Source organism: Nycticebus coucang, chromosome 3 (assembly GCF_027406575.1).
Source record: "Nycticebus coucang isolate mNycCou1 chromosome 3, mNycCou1.pri, whole genome shotgun sequence".
NCBI classification, from domain to species: Eukaryota; Metazoa; Chordata; class Mammalia; order Primates; family Lorisidae; genus Nycticebus; species Nycticebus coucang.
Window position 1 is genome coordinate 117,151,340 of NC_069782.1, and position 14,419 is coordinate 117,165,758.

General features: G+C 36.3%; 1 protein-coding gene across 1 annotated transcript in view; it reads left to right on the forward strand.

Moving 5' to 3' along the window:
• Positions 1-14,419, forward strand: part of PTEN (phosphatase and tensin homolog) — a 103,936-nt gene that overhangs the window by 17,732 nt on the left and 71,785 nt on the right. The window contains exon 2 of the mRNA XM_053582504.1: positions 10,451-10,535. Coding sequence (XP_053438479.1) covers positions 10,451-10,535 — 85 coding nt within the window. The remainder of the gene's footprint in view (positions 1-10,450; positions 10,536-14,419) is intronic.

A 14,419-nucleotide genomic window follows, 5' to 3' on the forward strand; every position in this document is an offset into this window, starting at 1 on the left:
TAGTTTACTGTAATTTTAAAAATAACATCTCTGGTCTCTAGAAATTATTTTTCTTAAAATGATTATGGCAGAATAAATCATGATTTGTAAATACATAATGTACATAATGATTTGTAAAATTAAATTTTAGTTTATAAGTTATTTAGTGATAAGGATGCATATGTATGTTAAACACTATAACTGCTTTATTTTTAGTGAACTTAGAATAAGATTTAGTATACATGTCAGGAACATATTCTTTTGTATTAATTAATTTATTTATTGAGACAGAGTCTTACTTTGTCACCTTCAGTAGAATGCCATGGCATCCCAGCTCACAGCAACCTCAAACTCTTGGGATCAAGCTATTCTCTTGTCTCAGCCTCCCAAGTAGTTGGGATTACTGGCGCCTGCTACAGTGCTTGGCTTTTTTTACAGATGGGGTCTCACTCTTGCACTGGCTGGATTCGAGCTTTGAGCTCAAGCAGTCCACCTGCCTCAGCCTTCCAGAGTGCTAGGATTATAGTGTGAGCCACCACATCTGGCCAGGAACATATTCTTATAAAACAGATTTATGGAGCTATTTTTAGTTTTATCCTATTTGAAAACTATTGTTAAATTTCTAGCATAATTTAAGTGCAAATGTAAATTTGAAATAAGATTTTATTTAGATTTTTGACTCAGAGGTTGTTTAATAAAAGATATTTTGTTAATTAGATGAAACTTGGAACATATTTTCAGTGCTTTCATTTATGACTGGAAACCTAGACAGACAATAAGAATTTACTTAGACCAAGCAAGGCTGCTCACACCTATAATCCTAACACATTGGGAGGCGGAGATAGGTATATCACTTGAGCCCAGGAGTTTGAGACCAGCCTGAGCAACCTAGCAAGTACATGAGAACCTGTCTCTATAAAAAATAAAAAAAATTATCCAGGTGTGGTGGCTACTTGGGAGGCTGAGGCGAAGATTTCTTGAACACAGGAGTTTGAAGGTGCAGTGAGCTGTGTTGATGCCACTGAACTTTAGCCTAGACAGCAGAGTGAGACCCTGTCTCAATAAATCAAACAAAAGATTTACTTAGCTGATAAAATAGCCCCATTATTATATGATAAATTTATTGTATTAGGGATTAAATTAACTTCTATGGACAGACTTTAGAACTTAATTACTATTAATTTTCTTCCTTTGCACATTATTCTGTGGTGAAAAAGGATCTTTGTATCACCAAAATCAAGACTGTTCAAACATGGTTATATGTAATTATCAAAATTCATCAAAACTAATCACTTAAGATCTGTGTATTTTGTTGTATATAAATTATACTCATTTAAAACAAAACAAATTTAATTCATCTGCTCAGAGGTGGAGGGGAAAAAACTGTTTAGTATATCTCAAATCTCCCGGAACTGTGGCAGCCATCCACCCTAGACAAGATAAAACGTGCCCTGTATGCATTTTTTCTACTTCTCTTCTTAAGGTGTATATAACCTTCACTGATACTGTAAGAAAATGATTTTTTTCTTTTGAAATAATATTTTACATATTTTAAATTTTATAATAAAACAAATACGGGATTTAGGTCAGGTATGGTAGCTCATGCCTGAAATCCTAGCACTCTGGGAGGCTAAGGCAGGAAGATCACTTGAGGTCAGGAGTTCCAGACCAGCCTGAGCAAAAGTGAGACCCTTGTCTCTACAAAAAAAAAAATGGAAAAATTAGCTGAATGTGGTGACTCAGGCTGGTGGTACCAGCTGTTAGGGAGGCTGAGGCAGAAGGATTGCTTGAGCCTAGGAGTTTGAGGCTGCAGTGAGCTATGATGACCCCACTGCACTCCAGCCTGTGATGGAGTGAGATCCTGTCTCAAAGAAAAGACATGCTTAAAAGGCAAATTGATATAATAAAGATTTCAAAGAGTTAAATTTCTGTTATGCTTTGATACTCTTCAGAAGGATTAGGTTATTTCACATGTCACTCATTGAAAAAAGTAGTAATGATGGCTTCTTATGGGATAAGGCAGTACCATTTGTTCATCACTATGTTATAAGTGTTGATATACTAGCTCATTTAATCCTCATAACAACTCTATATCTATATCTAACTATATCATACATATCTTTTTTAGCCCCATTTTACTTAGAAACAGGCACAGAGTATGTAACTTGCCTAAAGTTACACAGTAAATAAAGCTGGGAGTTTCAAGTTCAGGCTATTTGGCTCTAGAATATATGTCACTAATCATTGTGCCACACTGCCTGCAAGTAGATCTCTAGATGCCAGAAATATTCAGCTTTCCTTAGTCAGTATAATTCTTTATACTTAGTACTTAGAAGTCATTAGATTAAGATTTCACATTAAACACTCCATATTCAGAAAAATGTCAGGTGTGAATTTGTTTTGTATTAGAAATTATATATATATATTTTTTTTCTTTTTAGTTCCTCAATTCCTAGGTGGCTTAAAGTACTTTTTAGAAAAGTATGTCATAAAAAATTTTAGTGCATGTCATATGAAACTAACGCATAGAGAAGCATAAATGATGGATATTAGAAAATATATATATATATATTTTTTTTGTAGAGACAGAGTCTCACTTTATGGCACTCGGTAGAGTGCCATGGCATCACACAGCTCACAGCAACCTCTAACTCCTGGGCTTAAGCGATTCTCTTGCCTCAGCCTCCCAAGCAGCTGGGACTACAGGCACCCGCCACAACGCCCGGATATTTTTTGGTTGCAGTTCAGCCGGGGCCGGGTTTGAACCCGCCACCCTCAGTATATGGGGCCGGCGCCTTACCAACTGAGCCACAGGCGCCGCCTAGAAAACTTTTTTTATTAGTATAATTCTCAGCATAAGAAATATTTGGCTCAAGATTCAGTGCTCATTTAGATAGATGCCAACATTAGTTTTGTATTGTCTTTTAGAAATTTTTCAGTTTTAGCATTTCATTAGTAATGTAACTGTAAATTGGTAAAACGCTTTTATTTGAATGTGCTTTGAAAAATTATATTTTTATTTGGAAATACAAAACTCTTAATCTCTGGTGAGGCAATATGGTATTTAAAAGTTTAGGCTGTGGAGTTTTGTATATAACTTGGATTAGAATCATGACTTATTACTTATTGACTTTGGGACCTTGGGCAAATTACACAGTCTTTTTGACCCTCACTGTTGTCATCTGTGAGATTGTATTATTACATTATAAGATTGTTAGGATTAAGTGAGAAAGCAATGGCGTGCTGTTTGGCACAAGATACTCACAAGATACCAGTTGTCTATGTCTTTCTACTAATGGATGACATTGTGTTAGGTAAAATCTCAAACTGTATGAATAAAGAAGGTGAGAATTTGAGGCAAATGAAACCTTAATTAAAAGATTGAATTTCTAAACTCTGTTTAAAGGACTATGAACAAGATTATTGTGCTGCAAGGGGCTCCCATGTAGATCCTGGCCTTTGACTCCTTATCTGTCTGATTATTTTGAACGACCTGCCATAGCATCCTTAAAATTGTACCCCACATTCTTCAGATAGTTTGTGTGTAAGCTGCACTGAACTGCTTGCTTTTTGCTGAATATTAAAAAAATTTTTTTTTCTTTTTTAATTGGAAGTCTCACTAGGTATTAGTATTTTATGTATCTCCCTATCTCTGTTCTAGCCTCTGCTTGGAATGTTCTAACTACTATTATTTCTTTCTCGACCTATTGGTATCTAACTTACCTCTTAAGGATTATCTAATATATTACCTAGTTGGTGAAGCTTTATTTATGCTCACACAGAATTGATCCCTGCCTCTTTATCTCAAATATCTTGATCTTTTATATGAAAGAGGCTTTATCACTATTGTACATCTGAGTCCTCACATAGCCCTTTATTCTCAGACTCCTTACACAGAATGTTCACTGTGTTGTCTGTTTGAATAATTGTGTGAATGAAGTAGGGGGCCCTCTGAGTTTACATTAAAAAGTATGTACATTAAAAGTATGTAACACCCATTTATGTATAGTTACAGGCAAGTTTTCTTAAGCAAATCCTTTGCTACCTTATTTGCTGGTATGGTTTTAATGTCCTATCCATAACTCATATTCAAATTTAATTGCCATTGTGATGTTATTAAGAGATGGGACCTTTAAAAAGTGATTAGGTCACAAGGGTTTTGTCATTAGGAATGGATTGTTTTTTATCATGGTAGCAGATAAGATAATCTTGGGAGCTTTGCTCCCTTTTTTCTATTCATGCATTTCTTTATCTTTCACTTTCTATCATGGGATAACTCAGCAAAAAGGTCCTTGCCTGATGTAATGCCATGCCCTTTGACTTTGTAGCCTTTAGAGCAGTGAGCAAAATAAATTTTTGTTGATTGTAAGTTGCGTAGTCTGTAGTATTCTACAGCAGCAAAAATGGACTGAGGCTAATTTGAGCTTATTCCTGGCTAGGATGACCACATTTCAAGGTGGCTTTGTACTTCTGTGCTTTTCTGTGAGGAGAATGTCTTACTAGAAATCTTACTGAAATTAATGGTTTAGGGTAGATAAACTCTAGGGTTAGTGGTAATACTAACTATTATTATTATTATTATTATTTTTTTTTTTTTTGGTTTTTGGCCGGGGCTAGGTTTGAACCCGCCACCTCCGGCATATGGGACCGGCGCCCCACTCCTTAAGCCACAGGCGCCGCCCTATTATTATTCTTTTAATAAAGAATTGCATTGGGGTGGCATCCGTAGCTCAGTGGGTAGGGTGCCAGCCACATACACTGAGGCTGATGGCTTCGAACCCAGGCCCAGTCCAACTAAAACAACAATAATAACTGCAACAACAAAACAGCCATAAGTTGTGGTGGGCGCCTGTAGTCCCAGGTATGTGGGACGCTGGGGCAAGAGACTCGCTTAAGCCCAATAGTTTGAGGTTGCTGTGAGCTGTGACACAACAGCATTTTACCCAGGGCGACAGCTTGAGAATCTGTCTCATTAAAAAAATAATAATAAAATAAAATAAAAAAGAATTTCATTGTTCAGAAAAACATAGATGATTCAATTTATATTTTTGACCAAAATATATTTATATCATTTTTATAGGAATTCCAGAGTGATGGGAGCTACAACTGCTTTGCATTCTTTACTGCTGCTTCTGTGCCTTATTTTTTCCTGACATTTTCCATTGCCTTACACTTGAGGCAGAAATAAAAAGTAAAGATTTTTCACTTAGAAGAATGGCATTGCTCGGCTCGGTGCCCGTAGCTCAGTGAGTAGCGGGTTCAAGCCCAGCCTAGGTCTGCTAAACAACAATGTCAACTGTAACCAAAAAGTATCGGGGCATTGTGGCGGGTGCCTGTAGTCCCAGCTACTCAGGAGGCTGAGGCAAGAGAATCGCTTAAGCCCAAGAGTTTGAGGTTGCTGTGTGCTGTGATGTCACCACACTGTACCGAGAGCCACGTCTTAAGACTCTGTCTCCAAAAAATAAATAAAGAATTGCATTGCTGGCTTGGCACTGTAGCACAGTGGTTACAGTGCCAGCCACATACACCTACCCAGGCTGGCGGGTTCGAACCTGGCCAGCTAAACAATGACAACTGCAACAAAAAATAGCCGGCCATCGTGGAGGCTGCCAGCTACTCGGGAGGCTGAGGCAAGAGAATCGCTTAAGCCCAAGAGTTTGAGGTTGCTGTGAACTGTGACATCACCACACTCTACAGAGGGCGACATAGTGAGACTGTCTCAAAAAAAAAAAAAAAAAGATTGCATTGCTAAATTTAGGCTGGATCAAGCCTCTGCTCTCTTCTATTTTTTTCATGAATGAAATGTTTGGATAATTGGATAAGAGCTACATTTTTAGGTGAAGTTGTTTTCTTATATGAGAATAACATGGCTTGGCTTGGTGCCTGTAGCTCAGGTTTGAATCCAGTCAGCCAGGGCCAAAAAATAGCTGGGCATTGTGGCAGGCGCCTATAAGTCCCAGCTGCTTGTGAGGCTGAGGCAAAAGAATCACCTGGGCCCAGGAGTTTGAGGTTGCTGTGAGCTGTGATGCCATGGCACTCTACCCAGGGCGACAGCTTGGGACTCTGTCTCAAAAAAAGAAAAAACAACATAGCAGGTAACATTTGTGTTGTTAAAGTGATGATCATAATAGTTCTGGGGGGGAGTCTTTAGGGTGAGTTTTATGTGTTCTTTAAGTGGCAAAAATTGTTCCTGGGACATAATAAAATGTTATTTAAATCGTAGGTGCTTTAAATTTTTTTTTTTTGGTGTGGATTTAGCACTTTTAAAAACTATACACAGAGCTGATTCTTCCGGGCAAGATAATATTTTGCCATGACATTTAGTAAATAGACTTGGATATAATTATAAAGCACATAACTTTTAAAATCTGTTACAGAAATGGTACAGGTGTATTGTAACAAAAATAGGGAACAAAACAAGTTAAAAATGAGGGGGGAAACTATATTCTGACCACCTATAGGTTATTACTTTTAGTATGTTAGTTTATAATCATTTTTATCTGTTACACTGTACATTCTGCTTTGAAATCTTTCTCTTTTTTTAGTTAATTATATCAACTTTCCATTTCAGTAAATTTTCGTCTGATGAAATACCCGGATCACATTAAAATTTTTCTAGTTGGCTCAAAAATGTCCTTTGTGGCTGTTTTATCTAAAATAATATCCAAACCAGCATTGTACCTATGAAATTGACTGTTAGAAAATTTGTCTTTAAAAATCAAGGGCAGCCACCTATCCTCCTTTTTTTTTTTTCAAAGACACTTGTTGAAGGGAAACTGGGTCTTATCTTACAGACTTCTTATTTTGTCTAGTTTATTCTCTCAGATTTTCTTAAAATATTTCATAGATCTCCCATGTATTTCCTGCAGATAAAAATTTAAAGGCTTGATGGATTTAAGTTGGTATCTTTACACAGATACCATCATCTATGAGAGCCAATTATATGTGATCTCTACTTGACTCATGTTGATGCTGAAATTGGGCACTGAAAGTGGGCAGTGATGATCTTTTTGTTAATTGTTCAGTTACATGCATTTGTCTCCTTACATTACAAAATATTTTGTGTAATGTTTTGGTTCTATTAAAAAGTTCATTTCCTTGTCAACCGTTTACTGGTTTAGCACCATATGTTGATCTTTGCATATATCAGTTAATATCATTAGGCTTGTAAAATAGGACTTTTCTCATTCTATCCTTTTACATTTATTAACTGGTGTTTTCTGTAGAGTAGAGCCTGTTAAGTGGGGCTGTTTGGTTGCCCTAAGTAGAGTTACTACAGGAAAAGCAAGATGAATATTTGACTCTCTTTCTACCATTTTTCAAAGTGAAGAGCTAAGGTGATAAATGAATAAGGTATTTTTTGTTTTTTTTCTTTTGAGTGTCTTTATAGACTCAGGGATTTTTGTTTTGTTCAGGGTTTTAAAATTTATTTTACCATTTAAAATTTGTCTTTGATACTTAGGACATCACAGCTAGTCATTAGGACCTTTGTGCCAGCTCCTATGTCTATTTGACATAGACCATTAATCCTCTGTAAGCCTTTTTTGTTGTCTGGCACCAAAAAGCATCCCAGGTTTACCTGTGCTTTCCCTTCCTCAGACCGGGTATCAACTCCTTTTCCAAGAAGTTTGGTACCTTTTAGTGTACTATATTAAAGACAAAAATTTGTGTTCTAGGAGTGTTTACTACTGTTAGGGTGATGTTTCTAGGCCATTTCAGTGAAAATGCCTAAAAAATACAGGCTTTTTACAAACATACACTGATATTTTTAATTAATTTTTTACTTCATTTCTTGATTTTACAATTTTATCTCTTTTCTTATACTAATTGTGAATCTTAAAATTATTACCATAACTTCATTGCTTATTCTTAAAATAATTTGAGACTATCAATAATATTACTAAAACCAAGGTGGTGCCCGTAGCTCAGTGGGTGGGCACTGGCCACATACACTGGGACTGGCGGATTTGAACCCTGCCCAGGCCAGCTAAAACAATGACAACTGCAACAATAACAAAAAATAGCCAGGCATTGTGGAGGGTGCCTATAGTCCCAGCTACTTGGAAGGCTGAGGCAAGAGAATAGTTTAAGCTGAAGAGTCTGAAGTTGCTGTGAGCTGTGATTCCATGACACTCTCAAGCAACAGCTTGAGGCTCAGTCTCCAAAAAAAATATATGTATATATATTACTAAAACCAGTAAAGTGATTGAAAATAGTTTAATATTTTTACTAGTTTCTCATCATTCGTGTTACACGTGTGTTGAGGGTAGGCGCTCAAATTAAAGCAAATATATATGTAAATACCCTTTCTTCCGTCCTTCTACAAAAGATATACTCTGTATACATTATTGGGCAGAGTTTTTTTCTTTTTTTTTTTTGTAGAAGACAGAGTCTCACTTCATGGCCCTCGGTAGAGTGCCGTGGCCTCACACAGCTCACAGCAACCTCCAACTCCTGGGCTTAAGCGATTCTCTTGCCTCAGCCTCCCAAGTAGCTGGGACTACAGGTGCCTGCCACAACGCCCAGCTATTTTTTGGTTGCAGTTCAGCTGGGGCTGGGTTTGAACCCGCCACCCTCGGTATATAGGGCCGGCGCCTTACCGACTGAGCCACAGGCGCCGCCCAAGGGCAGAGTTTTTTCCTTAAAATATTCCGTAGATCTCTCTGGTCAGTACATAGTTATCTTACAGATAGAACATATAGTTTATAATAACCTTTTTTAAAAAATTAAAGTATCAAAAGCTTTCAGCAATTTGATAACTTTTTGGATTGAAAATATTACTGAAGTCAGCTCAATAATGTGAAGGTTGTAGAAAGAAAGATAATGTGAAAAGGGCAGTGGATTAGATTCATTTTGAATTGTATTTGGAAGATAAATGGGTTAAGAAGTGGATGAACAGACATTATTACAGATAATCTTAAAGGGCGGTTTTAGGCAGATTAGCTTTCTTTTAATTGTTGTACCTGAAAGTAGGGAACACTTTCTTTTTTAGATTAGAGAGGATTGATGGAGCTCAAGAAAAAATGAGAACTGGTGTGATGGATGGGCAAGAATCGTAAAAACATAGATTGTTGGTGATTTTTATAGTTGCACATAAATTCTTCTTGAGTGTTGAGGTTTATTTTTACGCAAATACAGTCTGGAACATAATTGAATGTAACACACAACTTGGGAGTTAAGGGTACGAACCCCTGCCTACTTGAAAATTCAGGTATGACTTTTGATTCCCTCAATTTAAAGTTTTACTAAATAGCTACTAGTGACTGAAACCTTACCAAGAATATGTGTCATTTATAACACATATTTTGTGTATGTATTACATAGCATATTACTAAAATAAGCTAAAGAAAAAATGTTCTTTAGAAAATTATAAGGAAGAGAAAATGTATTTACTGTTCATTAAATTAAAGTTGATTATCATAAAAGTCTTCATCCTCATCATCTTCATGTTGAGTAAGCCGAGGAAGAAAATGGGTTGGTTTTGCTGTCTCAGGTGACAGAGGTAGAAGAAAGTCCATATTGAAGTGCAAGTGCATAGTTTAAACTCAGATTCTGCAAGGGTCAACTGTGCATTGATTGGAAGGGGGAATAATAAATTTTCTATCTCATTTCAGTATTATCAAGTCATAGATAGCAAGGCATGGAATAGACCTTAGTGGTTGGTTATCTCTTTGAACCTAATCATCATGTACAATAGAGAACTAAGGTCTAGAAATGTTAAGTGTCTTGTTCAAATTATATGGATCACTATGAAAGGTTTGAGGCAGACTGTTAGGGTGCATTATTTCACTTCCAAGAAACATGGTCGATAGTGTACTTTCTGATTGGTGAGTGCAGGTTTCAACTTGCTTGGCTTATTGGTGTTGCAAGGAGAGCTTCATTTGTTTCCATCCACATGGCTATTATGTTTCTTGATTTGTGTGTCTCCAAACTTCAAAAATGACCCATGTATAACAGGTTAGAGGCACAGCCAGCTCTTAAATCTGACTTCCTGAGTCTTATTGTATCTACTATTTTACTACACTGTGGTGTCTTCTTTGGCTGTGAAAAAATAGAAGTTGAACTGTTAAGTCATTTTAGGCAAGTGTAGATTTTTTTGTTTTGATTTTTTGCTTTCGTTCCAAAATACTTTAGTTCTGTGATTTCAAAGCCCTTGGCTTTTGTTTTTCTTCTGTACCTAAATACTGTAAATATGCAGGTTACTTTTTTTTTTTTTGCCTTATATTCATTTTTAATGTACCAAGTACAGGGATTTGAAAATTATTTTGCTAATTGTTTTAAAAGTTTTGAGGTTCTCTTTTGCAATTAATGTATTTGTCACTATTTCTTAATTGCCCATAAAAGGTTATAGATAAAATACATTGATGGCTTTTAATTGTTGTACCTGTAAGTAGGGGACGCTTTCTTTTTATAATTAGGTAATATTTTAAATATGTGCATTCTTGCCTATTTCCTTAATTTAAGTACTCAGATATTTATCCAAACATTATTGCTATGGGATTTCCTGCAGAAAGACTTGAAGGCGTATACAGGAACAATATTGATGATGTAGTAAGGTAAGAATGCTTTTGATTTTCTGTTTCAAATATTAATGTTTATATTCTTGAATTTTGATTTAGAAAAGATTTTTAAGCCACAGAAAAATCTTATTGTGGTGCTTTGTAACTCCTTTTTTTTCCTTAATGTGCCTTATGGCCTTTCATAGGATACACCTCATTTGATAAGAACTAACCTTATACATAATCAGGTACTTATGTGATGTGATTTCTTGGACTCAATAAAATTCCTTGCACAAAGTTAATGCCTGGATTCCATTACAGTATGATTTTTGGGTTTTATTTCACAGTTGAGGATTAAAGCTTAAAATCCTTGGGTGGATTTATTCAGTAAAACTTATTCATGTTAAGGTGTAGATGACTAATACTGTGGGTATTTTTATGTAGAACAGTTTTTAATGGGCCATGCATTTGATACAAGGGATATAGAAAGGAATTGCCAGGTGTAACAAAGTCTAAATTAATCAGTTTTATTATTTTGCATGATTTTCTAAGTATAATTATCATTCAGTTGAGAACAATGTATTTCTCAAGGCTAACTTAAATATTGCTTTTAAAATATACTTACGACCTAAGAATACATGGTATATTTTATAGGGAAGTAATTTATGTCTGCTATGTAAGAGGTCTTAATATACTTTATGTTTTCAGAGCAAAAAAATATGTATTTATGAATAAATTAACTTTAAATTGTCAGTAGGAAATTTAATGACTTTCAAAGTTTAAATTCTGAGCCAGGCATGGTGGCACACACCTGTAAGTCCTAGCTATTTGGGAGGCTGAGATGTGTGGATCACCTGCACCCAAATTTTTAGGCCAACCTGGCAACATAGCAAGAGCTCATCCTTTTTAACATGTTTTTATTTTTTATTTTTTTAGAGACAGGGTCTTGCTCTATTTCCTAGGCTGTAGCCTGATTTCCTGGGCTCAAGTGATCTTCCTATCTCAGCCCCCTGACCCCTGAGTAGCTGTGACTACAGGTGTGAACTAGTATGCCCAGCTCATTTTTTTATCTTTTGTACAAAGAGACAAGGTCTCACTATATGGCCCAGGCTGGTCTTATACTCCTGGCCTTAAGTTATCTTCCTGCATTGGCCTCTCAAAGTTCTGAGATTATAGATACAAACCACTGTGCCTGGCCTGAAGCCTTATCTCTTAAAAAAGAAAAAGTTCTCAGTTATTTCTTATATAGTATTTCATAAAACTTCCCATTTAAATTTTTAGTGCTAATGAGAGTTAAATGTTAAAATGGATAGGAAAGTACTTATTTTTTTTTTTTAAGATAGTATCACTTGGTCACCCTTGGTAGAGTACCGTGGTGTCTTAGCTCACAGCAACCTCAAACTCTTGGGTTCAAGTGATCTTCTTGCCTCAGCCTCCCAAGTAGCTGGGACTTCAGGCGCCTGCCACAATGCCCAGCTATTTTTTTAGAGACGGGGTCTCTCTCTGGCTCAGGCTAGTCTCAAACCTGTGAGCTCAGGCAGTCCACCACCTCTGCCTTCCAGAAGCTGATGAGCCACCACACCCAGCCAGGAAGGCACTTTTTTTTTTTTTTGGCAGTTTTTGGCCAGAGCTGGGTTTGAACCTGCAACCTCTGGCACATGGGGCCACCACACTACTCCTTTGAGCCACAGATGCTGCACAGGAAGGCACTTTTTAAAAGCAATATGCAGATATAGAATCCTTTCGTAAAAGAGTAACACTACCTGTCCCCTTTTATGAGCCAGTCATAAGTTGTTTCAGTAAGCAGTTAATATTTAGTAACTTGCTTATAACCACAATATACTTACATTTTGCAGTATTGAGTTGTTTTCAGTTGGAGTTTGGTAGTATTTATATTGTATTCAAAATTAAACTTTAATATCTATAAGAACTGCAAAAAAAACCCCTACTATTTTATAGTTTCTATTAAAATTATAGGTGTTGCATGGAGGTATTAGAGGTGCTGATTCAGAACTTAAAGAGGTGGTACCCGTAGCTCAGTGGGTAGGGTGCTGGCCACATACACCCAGACTGGTGGGTTTGAACCCGGCCTGGGCCAGCTATACAACAATGGCAACTGCAACAACAACAGCAACAAAAATAGCTGGGTGGTGTTGTGGGCACCTGTAGTCCCAGCTGTTTGGGCGGCTGAGGCAAGAGAATTGCTTATGTCCAAGAGTTTAAGGTTACTGTGAGCTGTGTTGCCAGGGCACTCTACCAAGGGCAACATAGTGAGACTCCTTCTCAAAAAAAAAAAAGAACTTAATAGGGAAACGAATTTGCCTTCTCATAGTTAGGCAAGACATAGTTGGAGGATGCTTAACATTTAGGCTCCTAAGAGCAGTAACTTAGTATAACTTGTGAGAATAACCTATTTAAAGAAAATGGAATGAGCCATGAAAAAAGAATTGACAGAGGTAAAATTTGAATCGAGAGATGGAGAATCTGGAACACATGTGGTATAGTCACTACACGTGTATTCTTTGCTATGGTGCAGAAGTGTTCATCAGGCCAGGAAGAAAGACCTCACAAGATGATCTACTTCACATTACTGTATTCAACTAAGTACCAATTCAACCCAGCCAGATAGTGCTCATGCTGAGAAATAGTATGAGTACTCTGAATAAAGGGCAAGTTTTCTAACTATGGTAAGGATATCCTCATGGTAAATTAATATAGTTTGATGGTTTTTACATTGGTCACTTCTGAGTGTGTATTAGTCACTGAGGCCAGCTGATTGTCGTTTAAGTTACTGATGTTCAGTTTCTAGACCTGTACCACTGATGATCATCAGACCTTAGATGATAATAACTTAACTAAGAAAAGACTATAGTGGGAACCAGTTTTGTCCCTCATCTTCTGATTTCATAACTTCTATCATACCTCTGAATTAAAAAACTGACATTAGGTTTATGATCATTAATCAAGGCTATATTTTATTCTATCTAGCTTTATCTAGCTTGTTTTATTCTAGCCTTATGGCTTTCAAATATGCTTTCCTAAAAAATAGTTTGTGTCTGGCTTGTTTTTTAGCCAATTGATATTGCTACATGGCATAGTGGCAGTTTAATAGTGTATCAAACTGAAGGATTATCAGCTGAATGTAACAGTTATGCTGCCCTTGTTTTGTTTGTCTTGTTCTTTTTTTGATTGTAGGATAAATGGCCAATAAGGCTTTGAGAGCTTCAATTGCCCAGCACACTCTCCTTCTTTTATAAGAGAAAGAATGAATAGTAACTAGGAAGGAAGGTGTAGTTAGTCCTTCCGTAAATGAAAAGGAAAATAAGTAAGTCCTAATAATTTGCCTTTTAGCATTAACCTCTCTAAGGTATAGCTGTTTTCTAGTACCTGAGTGAGTGATTTCCCTGATTGGTTTACATTATGTTGGGGACAGTATTAATAATCAGTAATTATTCTGTTTTTGGTTCAAAGGTGACTATGTCTCAGTGAAAAATGTGTTTTTATTTCTGTATACCTTTACTTTTCTGTTAAAGCTATTTTCAGTTGAATTTTTCTTTGCCCTCACTATTTAAATGTCCAAAGGATATTTAAAATTATTCTTTTTTATTTAAACCAACATTTTTCCTGTGATGTTTTTCCCCCAAACGGGAAATATTGTGCAGAGTCCAGATTTTTGTTAACTATTGTACTACATCATTGCTTTGACTAAAATAAATTGCAAATACATTCATATTTAAATTGTTTAGTATTTAAATGTTTGGGGGATGTGCTTTACTATGGCAATGTGAAATTTTATACTTGAGGTACTTGGAATACAGATTTCTCTTTTTGAGAATATCCTCTAGGCTTAGGTGTAAACGTAAAAAATAAGCCGAAGATGAGGGGAAGTGTACCAAGCTGAACATTTTTACTATGTTAAGTGGAAATGTTTTGCTTAATAA